This window comes from Ambystoma mexicanum, chromosome 13 (assembly GCF_040938575.1).
Source record: "Ambystoma mexicanum isolate Mex_15411 chromosome 13, UKY_AmexF1_1, whole genome shotgun sequence".
NCBI lineage: Eukaryota > Metazoa > Chordata > Amphibia > Caudata > Ambystomatidae > Ambystoma > Ambystoma mexicanum.
In genome coordinates, this window is record NC_090938.1 from 233,780,701 (window position 1) to 233,801,219 (window position 20,519).

Below are 20,519 nucleotides of genomic sequence, written 5' to 3' on the forward strand. Positions count from 1 at the left end.
ATCAGCAGACTTGCAAGACTTGGGCAAGCAGACCAGTTGTGTGTGGGGTATACTAGGCCTAGCCATCACCAAACAAACCATCTCAAGATGGATAATTTTAACTATCCCAGAATGCTTTAAATTGGCAGGGAAAGCCCCCCACTCAACATTTTAAGTGCTTATTCAACTTGAGGTATCGCAGCTTTGTCAGCTCTCCAGAGGGGAGTTTCAATAAGACATCTGTGCAGCTGCCACATGGGCGTCTGCACATACCAAATTCTATAGTCTAGACTCCTCCACTAGCCAAGAATCAAAATTTGGAAAAGCTGCATTGCACTCTGCACTCTTAAACCATAATAAATTTTACTCCCGCCTCCTGTACACATTACTGCTTCGGGAGTCTATCAAAGATGAGGAATAGGTTGGAGGACACAATCCATTTGAAGAACAAGTTACTTACCAACTGTAACGTTCTTTCAACTGGATGTTCCTCCCATGTATTCCTTATCGCCCCTCCCATCCTTCCCCGCAGTTAAACTTCCCTTGTAGTTGCAGTTTATGCTCCCTCAAGGAGGGTACTAACCATCTCATACTGGCCAAACATTGCACTTCAAAACAGAACTGAGCAACGGACGCTGCGCGCAACTATTTGTACCTATGTTGATGCCGACACAGAGGCCTCCGAGGGACATCGACGTGCAGCGCCCTCTACTGAGGAAAAAAATTCAGAGGCCAGCAAGCTGGGAAATGAATATCAAAGATAAGGAATACGTGGGAGGAACATCCAGTCGAAAGAACGTTAGTTGGTAAGTAACTTTTTTGTCTGATGCTTGTGTCGGATTAGATTCACGTGCGTCCTCACTTCCTCCACATGTGGAGTAGGTGGTGTATAGATGTTTTCTGGTTTAGCTACTATGCTTTATTACATCTGTACTTGCGCTACACTTCGTGCTCACCAAAGGGGATGGCCTCTCTTGGCCCTCTTCCTACTCTCACTTGTGAGGCCAAAACTCTCAGTCATATTCGACTCCACACACTCCTTCTCTCCTCAAATCTCTGACGTCTCTAAGAAGTCTCACCTCCAGCTGCACCTATTCTTCCCTTCCTTTCCTTCCCCCAGAAGCTCAGTCTCCAGAGCTCTGGTTCTCTCTAGGGTGGACTATTGCAACAGCCTCTTTCTAACTGTCTGCTTCTACTCTCCGCCCTCTGCAACTCATCCAGAACAGGACTGCAAGACTTGTCCTTGGCCTCGGGCCCAGGGATCATATCGCTCCAGGACTGCAATCTCTGCATTGACTCCCAGTGGTTGTGAGGATCAAGTTCAAAACCCTCTACGTTGTCCGCAAGGCCTTCTGGGGCCTCAATACCTTCAACTCTCCCTTCCTAATTATCTTCCTTCTCGAGCTTTGCTCATCCAACTCCCTCCGGGTCAGATGCTTCTCCAAGCAACGAGTTGGTGGTAGATCTTTTTTCGGCTGGGGCCTCCCTCTGGAACAGCCTCCCTGCCCCCTGAAACTTGAGAAGAATCCTCTCTGCTTCCGAAAGCACCTCAAAACCTTTCTCTTTGCTTCTGCTTTTTCTCCTCCGCCTCCCCTGCGGACTTCCTGGCTGATACTGAAACTGCACCGATTACCTGGCCACCCTCTGATCTTGGGCCCAGGCCCCCCCCTCCCCCACCAGTCGCACTCCTACACTGCCCTCCTGGCAACCCCTGCACCTGGACTGTTTTCTGCATCCCTACAGTCCATTACCAGCACTTGACACCTGTTGTCTGCACTTACCCTTGCACTTGCCACCTGCTGGCTGTACTTTTACTTTCTTATTCATCTTATCCCATGTACTGCACTGTCCCTCCCGCCCTCTGCACTTCACTCCTTCCCCTTCCCATGCACTTGCGCGATCATAATGCCACCTGGCCTAGTAGGATCGTTTGTCTTCCCTTTGTCCCCCCTTGCCTCGTCGCGCCTTGAAACACTTTTGTATAGGTGCGTTATATATGCCATATAATATCACTCATGTCAAACCAAACCATTTGAGGGACCTCGAAGCGTGAAGGACCATTTGTACAGTGTACGTCACATTAGGGATAGTGTTACTGGCACGCCCGGTCTACGTCCCTTTTCGAGTTTAGGAAACAAGAATAATACTCCACAGCAGCTACCACTAGATGTCGGCCTATGCATAGCATGTGAATCTAAGCAGATGCAAGCATCAGAAATACTATTACAATGAGTAACGTATCCCATATATAGCAAGCAGCCACATGGACTATAATTTACATGCTCACAAAACGCTGATTGGTGTAAGATGCACAGATGGAATGGAAGAGGCAGTTGGACAACAATATAGTTGGGGCTACTATAGATCCTCTTTGTAGATTATGGCTTTTCTCTAAATGCAAAGTATGTAATGTAGTCTTGTGTGGCAAACGTCTGGCATTTAGGGGTGTTAGGCAAGATTGCATGTAGTAACCCTGTGGGAGACTACACCAGCCTTGTCCTCTTGGCAATAGGGAACCCAACCTTTGCTATAAGTTTGTACTACACAGATTGGTAGTATGGTCGAGTAGCCAGGCTTATCTCAAGAGGGGTCAATGTGAGCTGTAGAGGTGTAACCTAGAGATTCACAGTGACTTGTATTCAAATAACCCTTATACTCAAGGTTTCTTATTAAAATAATTATTCATAATTTAAGTCAGTTTTAAAATTAGCCTTATTTAGAAAGGGCAATCAATATGCAACAATAAAATACACTCCAAAAATTCACTCATTCAGTTTTAGTTAAGTAGATACCCTTTTGGGAACACACGCACGCGGTTGTGGGGAAAGGTTAGGGAAGGAAACCAAGGTTAACTAGTTTCTCCAAACAGGTAAGCATGTTACAATCCCCCAATGAAATAAAGGTTTACCCTTTCCCAGCGATACAAGTAACTTGTAAGTCAGAGGGTAAGAAGCAGGGATCCAGGATAGCCATTGTCAATTGAACAAGGTCTAGGGGAGCTGAGGCACTTCTTGAAGATAGCACAATAGTCTTGCACAATGTTGGTGAGTTTTTTTTTATAGAAAAGAATCACTGTTGGGCCACAAGCTAAGAGGCTGGGAGGCTTATGAAAATGCAAGCAACTCTACAAAGGGCAGCAAATGCAAGTCTCCAGCGACAGCTAACACACAAGGTAAGTACCCCCTAGTTTGACAATACCTTAGTTCTGAAGAAAAGGGATCCAGCTGGCTTCTGTTACTGTTGCCGTCCTGCAGATCCTGTGTTCCTGGGCCTGTCATGGGGACAAGAGGGAGGACGTCTGGGGACTCCTGCACTACGGTTGGAAGATCGGCAGCAGCAATGGACTTATTCCAGAGCAGCAATACTTTGCGGTTTCAGCTACTGGCAAATGGCACCACCGTGATTCTTGGACACCTTGTGGGCTTCCCTTGCTACTGGGGCCCAGCACACCGAGGTGGCTCAGGCTTGGGTTGCCCTGCTTCCAGAGGGTCCTTAATATCTTCCTGGAGCTAGGGTCCAGTTTAAAGACTATGCACTTGTTCCTGGTGTTCCTGTCCCCTGGCAATCAGTTCCAGCAGTAGCGAAGTACAGCCAGCAGGGAGAGGGGTTCCAGTCTCATGTGCTACTTCTGTTAGCTACAGCTCCTCACACTGCTACTCCTACTGATCCTATTCCATCGGCTCTCATTCCCAAGGTTAATCCGCTCATCCGCCTCCAACTCACTCGGGGTCAGTTGCTTCTCCAAGCAACGAGTTGGTGGTAGATCCCTTTTGGCTGGGGCCTCACTCTGGAACAGCCTCCCTGAAACTTGAGGAGAACCATCTTAGGTTCTGCAAGCACCTTAAGACCCTCGTCTTTGCTTCTTCTTTCTCTCCCCCTCTCCCCTGCTGAAGTCCTGCTGATACTGCAGGGTTATCTAGCCACCCTTCAGATCCCGGCCCCATGTCCTGCCAGTTGCACGCCTGCACTGCCTCCCTGGCAACCCCTGCACCTGGGGACCCTTGCGCAATCTGAATGACACCTGGCCTAGTAAGATCATGGTCTTGTCTTCCCTCTGTTCCCCCTCCCTTGCCTCGTCGCGCCTTGACACACCTGTGTATAGGCGTGTTATAAATGCCATATCATCTTGTACTGTATCGTGTCTCTTGCTTCAATAGCTGCCCCAGCACCTGTTTTTCCTACAGCATTCAAACCTGCAACTATTATCCCTAACTTGAAAAAACGAATCCTCTTATTGTTTCTAATTTCCGCTCCATCTCCCTCTTACCGTACCTTTTTTAAACTTCTATTCAGCGTCATCTTTTGTCACTGATCTCTCCTTCATTTTCAGTCTGGTTTCCGTCCTAGTAACTCTGAGACTGCTCTGATCTGTGTACTTAACTCCCTTCTCTCAGCTCGCTATTCTAAACATTCCTTTTCTTATTCTGCTCGACTTATCTGCTGTCTTTGACACCGTGGATCAATCATTGCTCTTGGAGTCTTTCTTCCTTCGGTCTTGGGGGTTCTGTTCTCTCTTGGTTCTCCTATCTTTCTAATAGAACGTTATGTCTCCTTGGCTGTCCAGATCTCCTCACCTTTCCCCCTGGAGCACGGAGTTCCTCAAGGATCTTTCTTGGGTCTTTTCCTCTTCTCTCTATACTTTTCAACGGGTTTATAGTGATAAAGTAGAATGACATAATGTCGAAAGTCATAATGTCTAAAAAAGGTAAGTCATTTCTTTTTTTGGTTGCTTTTTGTTAGAAATGGGGGGTTCCCCTCAGCCCCCCTTTTTAGTAATTAGTTTTTGTTTTACCCCCTTTTTTTTTTTTTTACCTCCGGAACCCATAAAAACATGTGAATTAAAAAATAAAGCATTTGACTTTTTTTTCGACATTTTTTTTTCGAAATGGTCTTTCTACATAATGTTTTCGACTTATTCACTGCCTACCTTTTCAACGCTCAGCCATAAAGTTTTTGGTCCTTATCACATCTACGATGATGATGCACAACTTTTTCTATCCTTCTCGTCCTTCACTCCTGAAATCCACCACACTCTTACAGCCTGTCTTTCTGCTATCAAATCTTGGATGGCCTCCCACTTCTCCAGCATTGGATCTTTCATGGATTCACATGCTTTGAATATTCCCCGTCGTCAGGCTGGGAATCCCCGGTACATTATATAGACCCTTTCCCGTAGGAAAACTTTTTCGACGCTTATGCGTCCTATCCACCTCGTTTTGTATCATGCGTGCCCGTGCCGTCAGGACGTCATGATATAAATACAGGCCCCGCCCCCGCGCTCCCTCAGATTTCAACCGTCTTTCAAAGCAGTGGGATCTTCGTGTTACTACTAGTGATAACTAGATTGTTTTTTTGTCTGTTTCGCGTAAGCGAAGTTCAAATCTGGAGAATTATGTCTGGAAAGGCGTTATTTCGCCCATGTGCAACCTGTGGCCTCAAAAAGGTTTATGAAGGAGACGGCCACATGGACTGTATCTACTGTCTCCACCCGCACCACACGGCGGATACATGTGAGATATGCCAGGGTTTCTCCCAAAAAACCCTTAAGGACCGTAAAAGAAGGCTGGTCGACTGGCTTAATGACGGAGCGGGTGCCTACCCGGCTTCGGAAGTTGGCTCCACGGCCTCCAGGAGCAAGTCGGAGCCTCCATCGAAGAAGGTGCGGCCAGCAGAAATTCGCCCTGAGGACAAGCATAAGGGGAAACATGCTGGATCCTCCTCATCTCATAAAAAGCCCTCCTCCTCCTCATCATCTAAGACGGAGAGGCTGGCGCTGTCTAAATCCTCCTCAGGGGACCGTCCCAGGTCTTCCGTGAGTCGAGAAGCTTCAGCCGGGAAGTCGGCATCAAAATCGACAACGAAGTCTAAAGGCTCGACGACGACGACTTCCTCGTCGACCTCGGTGTCATTGACGATGCCTATTACCGTTCAAGCAGCAGCGGTTGGGATTCCTTCGTCGACGGAAACTCAGTCTATGGCTTGGCTGCCTGAGGTCTATGACCCGATCCCCCCTGAGGTCTTACTGCAGCCAGACACGGCCTGCTCGGCGGAAGGGGAAGGTGACATGGTTCTGCAGCCATTGGATTTAGGCTTACGGCCTTCCACGTCGACGACGACGGCGACGAGTGCGAGCGGGGGTATGGTACCTATATCATCCACGTTGCTGAACCCCCAGACAGTTTTGTCTCTGGATGTGCTTAATACTCTTCAGAAGCTACTACAGCGGCTGGATACCCAGTTCCCTCAACCTGGGACGTCATCGTCACTTCTGTCTGTACCTTCCGTCGACGAGCAAACTTGTACGGCTCGCTCGTCGACGAATCACCCATCGGCTCCCCAGGCGGTAAAAGATCGTCCTCGAGCTCAGGAGGAGGGTGAGTTGTCGGAGTCCGACTCTATACATGATGACTCTGGGTCAGACATCTCCCTGTCACCGTCGAGGGACCCGACATGGAATTCGGATGTAGAATTGGAGTCTACGAGGAGCCAGACACAGCCATCTCCCCCTGATGATGTGGGAGCCTTCCATGCAATGATGGGGAAAGCGTGTTCCGAATTCGGCTTGATTCCTGAGGAGCAGAGGAAAGACTGTTTCCTTTTTGACCATATGGGTCAAAGGAGAAAATCGGTATTTGCCATCCCAATCCTTGACCACGTGTGGCAAGAAGGTCTCAAAACGATGCGCCATCCGTTCTCGGAACCAGCCATAAAGGGACGGATCGAGAAAAAGTTTAAAGCTCCGGAGTCCACTCCAAAATGTCTAACATCACAGCCTTTGTCTGACTCGGTGGTGTCGGCGGCAGCAGCTAGGAAGGCCAGGGTCCAGCAAAAATGTTCAACGCCACCGGAAAGCGAGGCTAGGAGGCAGGACGCATTTGGAAAGAAGGTGCTCTCGGTCGGAGCGACGACAGTAAGAGCAGCCAATTCCTTAGCGATCGTGTCACGATATGATAGGGAAATGTGGCACAAATTAGCCCCTATCCTAGAACACCTGCCAGACGAACACCGAAAAGCAGCTATGTTACTGGTGCGGGACGGCGAGGAGGCCTCGAACCACGCTATTAATATCGCAGTGGACCTAGCAGAGTCTGGTTTCAAACAAATCAACCATGGAGTAGTGCTTCGTCGACAAGCGTGGCTCAAATGTACTACTTTCCGTCCTGAAGTACAGTACAAAGTCCTGGACATGCCATGCGAAGGGGAGCACCTGTTTGGCGAAAAGGTTGATGAAGCGCTGAAAGGGATGAAAGAAGACACGGATACTGCTAGGTCCCTCGGCGCCCTTCAAACGGGTAGAAATTTTCGCTCTTTTCGCCCTTTCAGAGGTGCTTCTGGAAACTCCCGCTTTGGAGCCTCGAGGGACCGTGGATTTAACAGGCCCTCGTACTCTTCACAAGGGTTCAGACGAGCGTCCCAGTCGGCACGTGGAAGCAGGGACTATCAAGCCTCCAGGCGGCGAGGCTCAGGTCCGTCGTCAACGAAGAACAAGCAAACCAGCAACCAATGACGGCCTTCGGAACGTCCTGGGGGGTCGAGTCTCTCATCACTTCGACCGATGGAAATGCATCACCAAAGATCGATGGGTCCTAGACACGATTCGCATGGGTCATGCGCTGCAATTCAAAGACAAGCCTCCGCGTCTTCCTCCTTTATTCTCGACACAGCCCCACCTCCAAATCCTACGACAAGAGGCGGAGCTTATGTTGCGAAAAGGGGCGGTAGAGAGAGTTCCTGTGGCACAGGAAGGCCAAGGAGTTTATTCCAGGTTCTTTGTTGTCAAAAAGCCAAACGGCAAATGGAGGCCCATTCTCGACCTGAGGGTACTCAACAAGTGGCTAAAGAGCCAAAAATTCAAAATGCTAAAACTCCAAGAGGTTATCAGATCGGTGCAACCCATGGACTATCTCTCTTCACTAGACCTTCAGGATGCTTATTTTCACATCCCAATACGCCCACGACACAGGAGATATTTAAGATTCGTCGTCGGGAGAAAGCATTTTCAGTTCAAGGTCCTCCCGTTCGGGCTCAAGTCCTCCCCCAGGACGTTCACCAAGTGCTTGGCCCCTATAGCGGCCCATTTAAGGAAGGATGGTCATCATGTCTATCCATATCTAGACGACTGGCTAATCAGAGGGTCATCCAAGGAACAAACACGAGACAGTCTACGAGCCACAATGTCCATCTTACAGGAACTGGGCTTCGCAATAAACTTCAACAAGTCCTCAGTAGAGCCTTCGAGGACCTTGGTCTTTCTAGGAGCGGAGTTTCATACGCACACAAGCCTGGTGAAACCATCCAGCGAAAGAATTCAGAAACTTCAAAACAAGGCGTCGGAATGGAGCGGCGGTACCAGAGTCTCTGTGCGCAAGTACATGTCCCTGCTAGGGACCATGTCGTCCTGCATTCCGTTAATAAACAACTGCCGTCTGTTTATGAGGCCTTGCCAGGAATTTCTAGCGGACCGTTGGGCACAGAGCAGAGGTCGCTGGTCCGACAGACTGGTCGTCGACGAACAACTAGTTCAAGCACTCGGCTGGTGGAAAGTGTCTACTCACCTAACGAGAGGGATGCCTCTACTGGAACCAGAGTTCCAAAAGACGGTGGTGACGGATGCATCGCTGAGCGGATGGGGAGCTCATCTGGATATGTTACAGGTACAAGGCCAGTGGTCTTTGCAGGAGTCCTCCCTGCATATCAACCTGCTAGAACTGAGAGCAGTGCGATGGGCTCTGAAGTCTTTTCTTCCGCAACTGAGGGACTCGGTGGTGCGTGTCATGACGGACAACACCACTACGATGTTCTACTTGAGGAAACAAGGAGGGACACGTTCCAGGTCCCTATCGACAGAGGCACAGAAAATCTGGCATTGGGCCCTTCAACACAACATACAAATCTTAGCATTTCACCTACCAGGAGTGAAAAACGTGGAAGCCGATGCCCTCAGCAGAGAAATGAACGAAGTTCACGAATGGGTGCTGAACGACCAACAACTTCAACAAGTATTCAAGGAATGGGGACACCCTTCCATAGACCTGTTTGCAACGAAGAACAACAAGAAATGCCATCAGTACGCAAGCAGATGGCCTCAGCAGGGCTCACTGGGGGATGCGTTCTCATTCCCATGGACGAACAAATTCCTGTACGCATTTCCTCCTTTTCCCCTTGTCAGGAGGACGTTGCAATGGATCCTCAGGTACCCATGTCGGGTAATTCTGGTGGCCCCATACTGGGCCAGACAAGTGTGGTTTTCAGACCTACTACACTTAGCGGCGGCGGAACCGATGAGATTCCAGAAGACCCCCGACCTTCTGTCTCGACAGGAGGGTGTCGTTTGGCATCACGACCCGGACAGCCTCAAGTTGACGGCCTGGCTCCTGACTTCGCCGAATTTGGTCGGCTAACGATTCCGGAGGACTGTCGACGTATCCTGCAAGCGGCAAGAGCACCTTCCACAAACGCCTCATACGCGTACAAATGGAAAAGGTTCTGTCAATGGTGTGAGGATCAACCAGGTTTGGCCCCGCAATCGATTAGGCCGGAACAGCTCCTTCCATACTTGCTGTTATTAGCTCAAATGGGCCTGTCGGTGTCGTCAATAAAAGTACACCTAGCAGCCATTTCCAGGTTTACTCGTCGACGGCACTCGGCACCATTGTTCAGCGACCGCCTGATTAAGCACTTCCTTAAAGGCCTCTTTCGGAGTTTCCCTCCAGAGAAGAAATTTCCACCGGAGTGGAGCCTCAATCTGATCTTAACGTCTCTTATGAAACCTCCGTTTGAGCCAATGTCATCATCGTCTCTGAAGTTTCTGTCGTGGAAATTGGCCTTCCTGGTGGCCATCACTTCAGCCCGACGTATCTCAGAAGTTCAGGCTCTAATGGTGGACCCACCATACTTACGATTTTTCAAGACCAAGGTAGTCCTAGCCACTAACCCACAGTTCATACCAAAAGCTCCTTCGGTGTTTCATAAACACTCTTCTATCGTGTTGCCTACGTTTTTTCCGGAGCCATGCTCGGGAGCGGAGCGCATGCTACACACATTGGATGTAAAAAGGGCTCTCAAGTTTTATCTTCATCGTACGCAACCGTTCAGAGAAACGAGACAGCTGTTTGTGGCCTATGGGTTGGGTGCTAGAGGAAAAGCCATTTCAAAGCAAGGACTTTCAAGATGGGTGTCATCTACCATCTCGTACTGCCATTCCAAGGCAGGGAAGCCTCTTCTACGACGGCCAAGAGCTCATTCAACTAGAGCAGCGGCATCGTCGACGGCACTGTGGGCCGGAGTCCCTCTAGGGGACATCTGCATGGCGGCTACCTGGGCGACTACACACACCTTTACCCGCCATTACTGCCTGTCGCAGCAACATGCCGAAGACACCCGGATGGGACAGGCGGTGCTTCGACACCTATTCCAGTAAGGTAAGCCCCGGCTGCGGGGTGGCATCCTGTGGAATTTATGACTGTATGTGGTCCGTTTTTTCCCTATGTAAACTATTACTGATGTATACATAATCTTAGGGAACGGCCTTTTGCGAAGAATGTATAGGGGTTTGCATGCACACCTCCTCTTGGGGGTAGTACTGCTATGTAATCTATTCAAAGCATGTGAATCCATGAAAGATCCAATGCTGGAGAAGGGAATAGTTTCTTACCTGTAACTCCATTTCTCCAGCATTGGTATCTTTCATGGATTCACATGCGCCCACCTGCCTCCCCTGATCATGCAAACCGGTTCCCCCACTACTTTGGGGGCCGAAATCTGAGGGAGCGCGGGGGCGGGGCCTGTATTTATATCATGACGTCCTGACGGCACGGGCACGCATGATACAAAACGAGGTGGATAGGACGCATAAGCGTCGAAAAAGTTTTCCTACGGGAAAGGGTCTATATAATGTACCGGGGATTCCCAGCCTGACGACGGGGAATATTCAAAGCATGTGAATCCATGAAAGATACCAATGCTGGAGAAATGGAGTTACAGGTAAGAAACTATTCCCTTCCTCACTATAGATACAGGGAAGACTGAGGTGGTGTTTTTCCCTGCTAACACTCTTCCCCCTCACCCACCACCTCCTTTCATATCCTTTCCTCCCTCTAGTCTTAATATTTCTCCCACAGCCCGTAATCTCGGCCTCTACCTTGATTCTAATCTTTCTTTTGCTCACCATATTTTAACTCTCGTTCCTGTCGTTTCCATCTTTATAATATCCATAAAGTTTGTCCTTTCCAAGCTACTAAACTTCCTATTTCTTCCTTAATGTTTTCGCGACTCTTCTACTGCTCTAACTCGGTTTGGTCTCCCGGGTTCTTGTCTTGCTCCTTTTGAAATCAATCTATATTTCCTCTGTTCGTCTACTTGGTCTTCTCTCTCATCGAGATTCTATCTCCTCCTCACTTGCTTCACTGGAGCCAGAGGCGGGGGGGAATCACCCGTGAATTCCGCCAAACACAGAACGAACAAAGGGACCAACCCTGGTTTGGAGCACAGAGCAAATAGCAAGAAGGACCTCACAAACAAGAAATGGTGAAAAAAGACGACCAGGGCCATTTTGACAAAATGGGCGCCCATGGGTGCAATACTGCAGCTGAGTTCAGCCTGCGGTAAAAATGCACAATGGTAGGAAAAATAACCCACTGCCACCAGCCATTAATTGTAGTCAGGGTAACATCTCATTTTTTTACATGAGAAGGTAGACCAAGGGGATACGAAGTAACCCCCAGCACTCCACATAAGATGGTGTGTTGAGTCTACAAGGAGAAAAAGGTAAGTAAAGTCAATTTCACTTTACTACTCTTGGAAACAGTAGTTTATCCAAGCGGAGGTATTTAAACCTAATGAGAAATCCAAAGGACTTCTGTGAGACTGCACTGAAGGTGCTGTCACAATACAAAAAGATGCCTAGGGGTTGGTCAGATGCCAAAACCAAAAGAAACTGAGTCCAAATCACATAAAAATACATGAGTCAGAAAAAGGTCTCTAGCTCCAGGATAACAAATTAAAGTCCAGCAAAAGTGCTGGGAATCTCTAAGGTAGAAGGGAGAATCATCATTTGTGCCAATTCCCTAACAGGGGGCCTTGCCCGGGGGAGTCCCTGCAAGAATATGGTTTGTGTTAGTGGTATAGAGGGGAAGACCAATGCGACAACGGTGGTATCCCTAGAAATAACAGAATCCCTAAAAAACGAGGAAGAAATTACCACATTTAGTCAGATTCTATAATCCCCCCCTGAAAATTTCATACATTTTTATTAATTACAGTGGAGGGATGGTGAGGGAGTGCGGGTGGTCTCATTTAAAAAAAGTGCAAAAAGCAAGTAGAAACCATGGTTTTTCGACCCCCAAAAATGTGGTTAAATCATGGACAACTGACCCTGGTAGGGTTGATGCTTGCGCCAAATATACCTGAGTCAGAGTGAGTCTAGAATCTAGACTCTAGATGGTTAGTGGTTGACACACTTTGACTCCCCCTCTGGATGAAGCTCACTCAGTGCTGCAAGGACTTTATGTAGGGTGTGGTGCAATGCCCACCATACCCTGGATTCAAATGCAGTGCACCCTCCCCACGAATACGCTCCAATTGTGTTAACTTTTATGAAGCAAGAAAGTATGAAGATGGGAGATTGTGTTGGATTTCTAGTAACTGGTGACTACAGTGTCTTTTTTTCTTTTTTCAGAAAAGCCAATATCATTCTGGAGCTAGTCCCTAGATCACAAGATAATTTTTTTGATAAACTCTTTTCCTCCTACTTTCTAGTTTGTTCAAGAGTATGGTGGCTTTGATGCTGTCTGCAGAGAGCGAAGATGGACAAAAATAGCAACGAGAATGGGCTTTTCACTGGGAAAGGCAGTGGGCTCCCACATACGTGCCCACTATGAGCGCATCCTGTACCCATTTAACTTGTTTCAAAGTGGAGCCAGCCTTTTGGTGAGTATTGCATTGGGATCAGAGCTTTCCTGATGTGAAATCCTCTGGTTTTCATTTGAGTTTCTAACTTTTGTATGAGCCATTAGCTACGCTGTCTGTTTCCTTAAATACTTGACTAAAGTACATGTTGATGGCCATTTTCTGTATGGTGGTTTTGGAGTCTTGTCAATCATTGATACAATCTCATAATAGAAAAAGCGTGTTAATAGTTGTAAGATACTGTTTTTTTTTTAAACTTTATAATTTCTCTTATATTGACTCAGTCTATTCTTTAAGCTGCAGTCTTGAGTTCTATTCCAGGAGTAGACCGGCTTTCCTGGGTGAGAACAGCCCAGTAAACAAGATGGTGGTACAGAGTGAAGCAAGGGCTTTCTTAAGACCGAGGTGCCGCTACTAGCTGGGAAAGCTTGCAGATTATAGCTATTGGCTCCACCAGCACGATGTCTGTGAAGGAAAAGGGGAATTTCGTCCAAATTAACGTTTCACGTAGGAAGTGTGAGCAGTTTACTCTGTCCATAATAAACCTACACACATCTTGTCAGTAACTGGAGGTGGGTAGAAGTCCTCACCATGTCTCCCTAGCCTGACTAAGGTCGTAGGTGGTGGTCTGGTGAAGGATCCCCCTCTGGGGCCTGCTGAGTGGTGGGGACTGGGAGAGCAATCGTTCTGAACTTTCCTGAACTTTTGAACACTTACCTGCAGCCTGTTGACTTTGGGGTAGCGTGTCCCAATCCAACAGTAAGCTACCCTGAATAGTGTTTAGTTGAACTGGTGGCTTTTGGCCTCATTCCATATCAGGGCTTGACTTCTAGCTGAGGAGCTTGTCTTCGGGTATTCTAGAAGTGCTCGATCTGAATGCGTGTTTGCTGGTACTGAAAATAACTGTTTTTCCAGTTTCTCACTTACTTTGCTACTCTGTTATAAATAATTGTGTATTTTGTACTCTTCTGTCGAACTGGAATCATTGGAGTGCTCAGAGTATCTCATTGTAGCCCTAGGCCACTCGCACTCCTCTCAGTGTAAGCCTTAATGCTCTGCTAGTCTACCTTGAATGCGTTGGCTAAACATGTGTCCTTTCCTGTTCACCATACTAGGCTGGTCTCTTAAAAAAACAGGTTTGATTCAGAAAATCCATCTGTACAGCGGTACACGTCGTCCTTTTAAATTCCATGTACTCACAATGGCATCTTTGTTGTTGAAGGCCCTGTGTTTTGGCCATCTTGCTTTTTGGCGGTCTCATCACTGGCCAGAAGCATCTTTAGAAGGGCATGCGTTGTCGTGTGGTCCTGGTTCGGACTTGTGCTTTGTGTGGCTGGACTAATTGAAACTGAGAATGGGACTCTGGTCTCAATCCACGTTTATCCAAGGTATGTCTGTTGCTGGGCGGATGTGGGTTAAGTAGCTGTTCATGATTTGACAATGCTAAGCCAGAGTTCCAATTTTGGGAAGTATAGAGCCACTTTTTTTGGGGCCCCCTCAACCTTTTGCTTTTTTCCTTTATCTTTTTGGTTCATTGATCTTTTTTATGATCATTGTGACTTCTCCTAAAGATCCCCCTGTCATTTAGGTCTGTCCCTTTTTACCAATTACAAGATGTATGCAATTGGGGCTCCCCTAAGTCCCCTAGAGTGATTTGGTTTTAGGGAATTAGGTTGGTGGTGGCCTTGCTTTAATTTTGGCTTCAAGGGAAAGCCTTGTATACCACATTGGTAGCCCAATGAATATTTTTGGTAGTCTGTAACCATGCGGGCTCTGAGCCCATCTTGGCAGCCTAATAACTGGTTTAAGCTAGTAGCTAGGTCCCTGTACTAGCCCCACCCTTCCTGGTCATCTGAGCCTCTGCCTCGCCTTTTTTTTTGTGATAGACTGCCTGGCCTGCTCGCAGCGCCCCTTTCATATGGGCATTTAGTTTATACCCTGCCCTTAACACTCTTGCTGCTGTGTTCCTGGAACTTTGAAGTGGCAGGCTGAAGGATTCTCTCCAAACCCCCCTTTCCTGGAATTGTCGTCATGGGATCTTTCGCTCCTGGATAGAAGGCAGATTTACTAGAACAGGGTTTTGCAGCCTTTGGATCTTCAGTTGTTTTGAAATAGAACTCTCATCAGACCAACCCAGCATAGTCTAAGGTGAGGGATCATGGGAGTTGCATTCTAAAAGATATGGAGAGGCGCTGGTTGCAGACCCCTGTCCTAGGAAGAGCCTCTATTCATATCCTGTTGCTGGGTTCATTGTTGCTTCAGGGTGCCAAGCCCTATGGACCAGATCCTGTGGAGAAGAGCGATACCTGCCTGGTTGTTTTGGGTCACTGGAGCAATTTCTGCCGTGATCAATGTATCTACCTTGTGGGTCCTAGAAGAGGGATTGTTCACAATGCTCACTACTGGCTTATGGTAGTGTTACCTGGGAGCCGAGTTCTAACCACATTTCCCGATAAACTTGCATTGGAGTCCTCTTCTGTACTTATTTCTTATGGGCTTAATCTTCTGACCTCTGCAAACCTTTCTTGGGGCCTCACCTGGTGGTGTTCAATTCACCATCTGCACCTCAGGTATTGAACTGTACTTGCCTCCAGTAGTGTGGGATGGCCTTTATCCTGTCAGTGGGCTCTGGACTAACATTCACCATTTCTGTACTTACCTGTGATTTTCTATCCATTACTGCAATAGTAAATGTACATGAATTCCTGTCACTGCAACTGCAAACAATGGGACTATTTTACTATAAAATGTATCTGGAACGTAATTGTACTGGGATGTTTGAGTCTTGGAAGATTTTGTGAAGGTTCACTGTGGTGCAAACTTCTTTGAGGCCTCAATGTAGTATTCTGGGCAACTGGGCATTATTACTATTCTAAGGATCCCAGAGGTCTAAATGGATGGTAAGTCTCTTGTCAGATGTTTTAGCCTTCATCTTAGTGTTGTTGCAACCTTTACAGAGGGTGCAGAAAATAGCTTTTACTTGTTTAAATGGTGCAGATCATAGCTTTTACTTGTTTAAACGGTGCAGATCCTTGATTTTGGAACGATGATGGGTAAGAGGGTGTGGAGCCATTGTGCAAGTTCTACCACAGGAGCAAAGAATCTGAATTTGTGCACTTAAGTCCGAGGACTTCTGCTGAAGTACACCAGCATTGCATTGGGGGTGGGGGGGGGAAAGGAAGAGGGAGGGAGGGAGGGAGGGGAAGGCGAGGGGACTGTTTCAAGGACTCTCGGTTGAAGAATGCAGAAACTTTATGCAGCATCCCTCTCAGGAGTGGACTCTGGTCAGGTAAGCAGTTCTCAGACCGTGCACACCGCGCACAGTGATGCAAAAGGACTCAGCAGCTGTGGTCGGACTTTCCCTTCTATCTCTGGCCCCCTTCATGCTAGGATGCTGAAATTTCACAGGAGGTAGTCTTGCAGGGCCAGCTGAGGATCCCCTAAGTTTCAGGCTGGAACTAGTTGAGGTGACGCCGGCAGCACAGTAGCCCAAAAATGTGGCTGGTCAGCCACAGGATGGTTCCACGGCATTTCTGAAGGCGTCCTTTGGCAGGGAAACTGAGCAGACGTCTGGAATCAATGGTCCCTCCACCTTCGCAGGGCTACCAAAGATCAAGAGCAAGATTGGGCTCCTCCAAGACAGGCCTCCTTCTGTCGGGTCTTTGGTCTCCAGCGGTGAGCCCCACGAATAGGATACTTGGCTCCTTCGGGTTTCTCCAGGATCACTGAGGAAAAGCCAGGTAAGAGCTGAAACTCCCACTAGCCAATAGCAGGACTAGACCCACCCCTCTCCGCCCATGGTCCAATCAGGACCACTGATGGTAAGTCATACATACCACTCTGAAACCAGTATGTGGATTGGAGTAAGACTGACCCAGCCCACAATCTGCCAGCAACCACACACAGCCCTCCAGTAGCCCGCTAAAAGCTCCTGCTTTCCTGGGCACTGGAAGTCCTTATAAGGATTTTCCTGGCCTCCTAGGCAAAATAACAAGATGGCAGAAGAACTGGCGAAACATCTCGTGGCATGGCCATGTTTGACCAGTAGCCACAGTTAGTAGACCAACACGGTAAAGCTAAAATGAAATTCCCTAAAGTGGGGAAAAGTCGCTGCTGCCACGAGCCCATCTTTTTACCACACCTAGAGTAACCAAAAATCCTCGGTGTTAGTCTAGGGCAAAACAAAAATGCACCCCATTGTACTGCAGTGTAAGCTTCTTTGCACAATGATAAAAAGTTACCACAAGTGATAAAGTAACCAAAAGAACTAACATAGTAACACGACTAAGGGAAACCATGTTTCCCAGTACTGACAGCCTGAAGGACATATTTAATTTATTTAACATTTATAAAGCGCTCACACAGCCCACAGGCATCGAGGCGCTGTTACAGGAATTGTTTGTTTTTCTTAGTTGTGTAATTGTGTTGTTTTTTTTTTGTCTTAGTTACGTATTTATAACGCGCTTAAACACCCAGAGGTTTCTAAGCGCGGACCCGGGGATCGAACCCGTTGTTGCTTCGTGTCGTCTTGCTTCCAAGACGCGCACGCTGCCGCTGAGCTATCCTCCCGGGAATATCAGTTTCCCCACAACATATGAGCAAAGGCCAGTGTAGTGAAGCTTAAGGCTTCACTGCAAAAAGTCCAGATTAAACAAGTTTAGGGGTTCCAAAAAGATTGAAGGAAAGGTGCAATAAAGAGAATCTTTCCGAACAGTCCACACTATGAGAAATCAAGAATTGCACTTTGACAAGTACACCATTACTTATATTTATTATGGGTCAAAGAACACAACACTAATATTAAACCTACATTCAGTTAGTGCGGAATAATCAATTTACCCCCACAATACCTGAAAGGGAAGTTAAGTAATTAGATATAGCACTGACAGTCAACATAAATTACAGCCCTATAGTATAAAATACAACCCTATGTTGATTGGGACCTTGTGCCTAAAGTAACAAAGTTTCCAAAGAGTTTTAGTGATAGGGGGGGGTTGGGAGGGGGGTAGAGAAAGGCTTCCTGAGGATGTAAAAATGGGTCCCAAAGGTAGTCCAAGGAGTTTAAATTAAAATGCTTTTCTAGCTTTTGGAGGGCTTTTGGAACAAGTTTTACCAAGGCAGTAGGTTTTAAAAGAAACCAGTGTGAAGATAGGGGTACAGGTACGCATCTTAACTTACCACCTGTACTCTGATTTTTCCTCCGACTTGGCAGGGCGTTGGAGGGTCGCCAGAGGATGTTTCCTGCTGTTGATTCTGGGCGAAGAAACCTAGGAGCTGCCGAGTGCAAGAAGAGTTCCAGTTGTGTTCAGGAGTTGTGTGCAACCTCTTCGTGTGGAACAATGCAGCAGGCACAGGTACAGGACTCTTCAGGATCCTCGCCTAGATGTGAGAAAGACGGTTTCAGTGATTGCCGCAGATGCACAGCGACAGCATGCGCCACAAATGACACTGTTAAAAAGCCTGCTGTCTGCCAGAATCATGCAGGAAGGTGAGTTACAAGACAAGTGGAACACCCCTGAAGTTCTGAGCCAAAGCACGAACTGCAACGCTAATGCCACGGTACCCCAAACTGGAGTTGGTCAGTCCACTGGATGGCCCCGGAACGCTTCCAATGACTACAAACTGCATGGCATCAAGGAGACATTGCGAATGGTTGTTCCCACCACTTCAAAGGGTTGATGCACTGACTGGGCTCTTCTAAGATCTGTAGTCGCACAGGGCTCCACTTGGATTGCAACAAAGGTTTGTCGCCAGGCCTTCTCTGGATCGGTTCACAGGTCTTCAAATGCGTTCACTATGCAGGATACCTGGCTCCTCTTCAGATATCTCGGGAATGGCTGTAGGATTTATTGTATTAGATTAGTCATTTATATAGCTCCCTTTCCCCATTTGTGTGGCCTCTGTGCTTTTTTTGTTGGAATGCCCTCTGGGACCAAAGCAAATGTATGGGAAATTCTAAGAGTTACCTTTACGATGCGCATGTGGAGTTTGCCAGGTTTGGACTTAATTGGGCTGGCTAGGCTACAGTAAGCAGCCCGGAGGTCAGGCATGTGGGTGGGTGCTGTTCGTGGTTTAGGATGGAGCGCTAGTGCAGGAGACTGCCCCGCTAGAACGAAATTCTTTGTAGGTTGTTGCTGTATACTAATGGCAAGTGTGTTGAGGCACGCCGTCGGGGGACGTTGTGTAGACTGCTATGCGAGCTGCTGTATTGGATTTGCATAGCCAGCCATAGCTGCGTTCTGTAGTGCACGCACGCACGCACGGATGGATGGATGGATGGATGGATGGATGGATGGATGGATGGATGGATGGGTGGCTGTGCCTGCATCCTTTGTCTACAGTCATGGTACAAGTTATACATACCTTAAACTTGGAAAGAGTTAATCTTCAATGTCTCTTTCCTAGGTCCAGTGCGATTGGCTGGGCTCGCCAGCCGAGGACTACCTAGATTGAGAGCCTGAGCAGTGAGAGGGGGGTCCCTTGGGTAGCGGGGGTGGGGGAGTGATGAACGATCGTCTGGGGGTGATGACGGGGGTGGTTAGAGGGGAGGCCGAGTTTGTCAGTGTGCTGCTGCAAACGGTGTTGGCATCCGTAGAGGTTTTGGGGGAGGGAATAGGTATTTGGTTTCGGCCAGTGCTTCTGTGCGCCTTTCACGCCCTAGAATGTGGTAAGATTTCAAAAGGAAGAAAGAAATAGCCAGGTTTTGAAGGCCTTTCTGAATGCCAGGTGATAGTCAATGTAGCAGTTGTGAAGCGGCAGAGAGTTACAGATCCAAGCTTGGATAGAGGAGGATCCGCCCAGTCTGGTGCAGTTGTAATGGCGAACAACTAGGAGAGATGCTGTGCCGGGTCCGAGTGTCCTCGAGTGGTGGTAGCGAGTGAGCTTGTCTTGGAGGAATTGCAGGCTGGTGTTGATGACACGGTGAGTGATGGACATAGCTTTAAAGGTAGTTTGTCGACCAATAGGGGGACAGTAGACTACTTTGTGTAGGGCTGATGTGTTCTCTGGGAGGGAGGCCAGAGAGCATGTGGGCTGCAGCTTTTTCAATTCTTTGCAGTTTCCTAAGCTGGAACGCTAATGCGTCTAGATAAAGGCAGTTTGCATAGCCTAAGCGAGAGAGGATGATGGCAGAGAAACTGGGAGGATAAGTGAGATATGGGATGCCTGATGATGCGTAGGTGGAAGAAACTGGTTCTGGATACAGAGGTGATGTGATGGGAGAGGGATAGATCTGCGTCCAGTGTGCATCCAAGGTTTTTCACTGAGGTGGAGGTTGCTGGGTGGGGCCTAGGGAGTGAGACCCGGGAATAGGTTGTGGGGTCACTGTTTCACCACAAACTAGGATTTCGAATGGATTGTCCTCCCACGTATTCCTCATCTTGTGGTATCTCTCTAGCTTTGCTGCTTTGGAAACAATTTTATATCGACGTAGGGTGCTGTATGCAATGCCGTTGCGTCTGTCCCTCGAGGGCCCCCGTTGAGCGTCAATGTCATCGTCCGCATAAATAGTGCATGCAGCGCCTGTTTGCTTCAGTTCTGTTTTTCCAAGATTACGCTTTAAGTTATTAATGGCACACTTCAGTTTTTCGCAAGGAAAAATTCCTTCAACACAAGTCCTGTTTTAAAAAATGCCA

General features: G+C 47.9%; 1 protein-coding gene across 3 annotated transcripts in view; it reads left to right on the top strand.

Moving 5' to 3' along the window:
• The window catches only part of KDM5B (lysine demethylase 5B), a 1,291,824-nt gene that overhangs the window by 235,966 nt on the left and 1,035,339 nt on the right, over positions 1-20,519 (top strand). For all 3 annotated transcript variants that reach the window (XM_069633695.1, XM_069633694.1, XM_069633693.1), the window contains exon 4: positions 12,736-12,906. In XM_069633695.1, the coding sequence (XP_069489796.1) occupies positions 12,736-12,906 (171 nt within the window). The remainder of the gene's footprint in view (positions 1-12,735; positions 12,907-20,519) is intronic.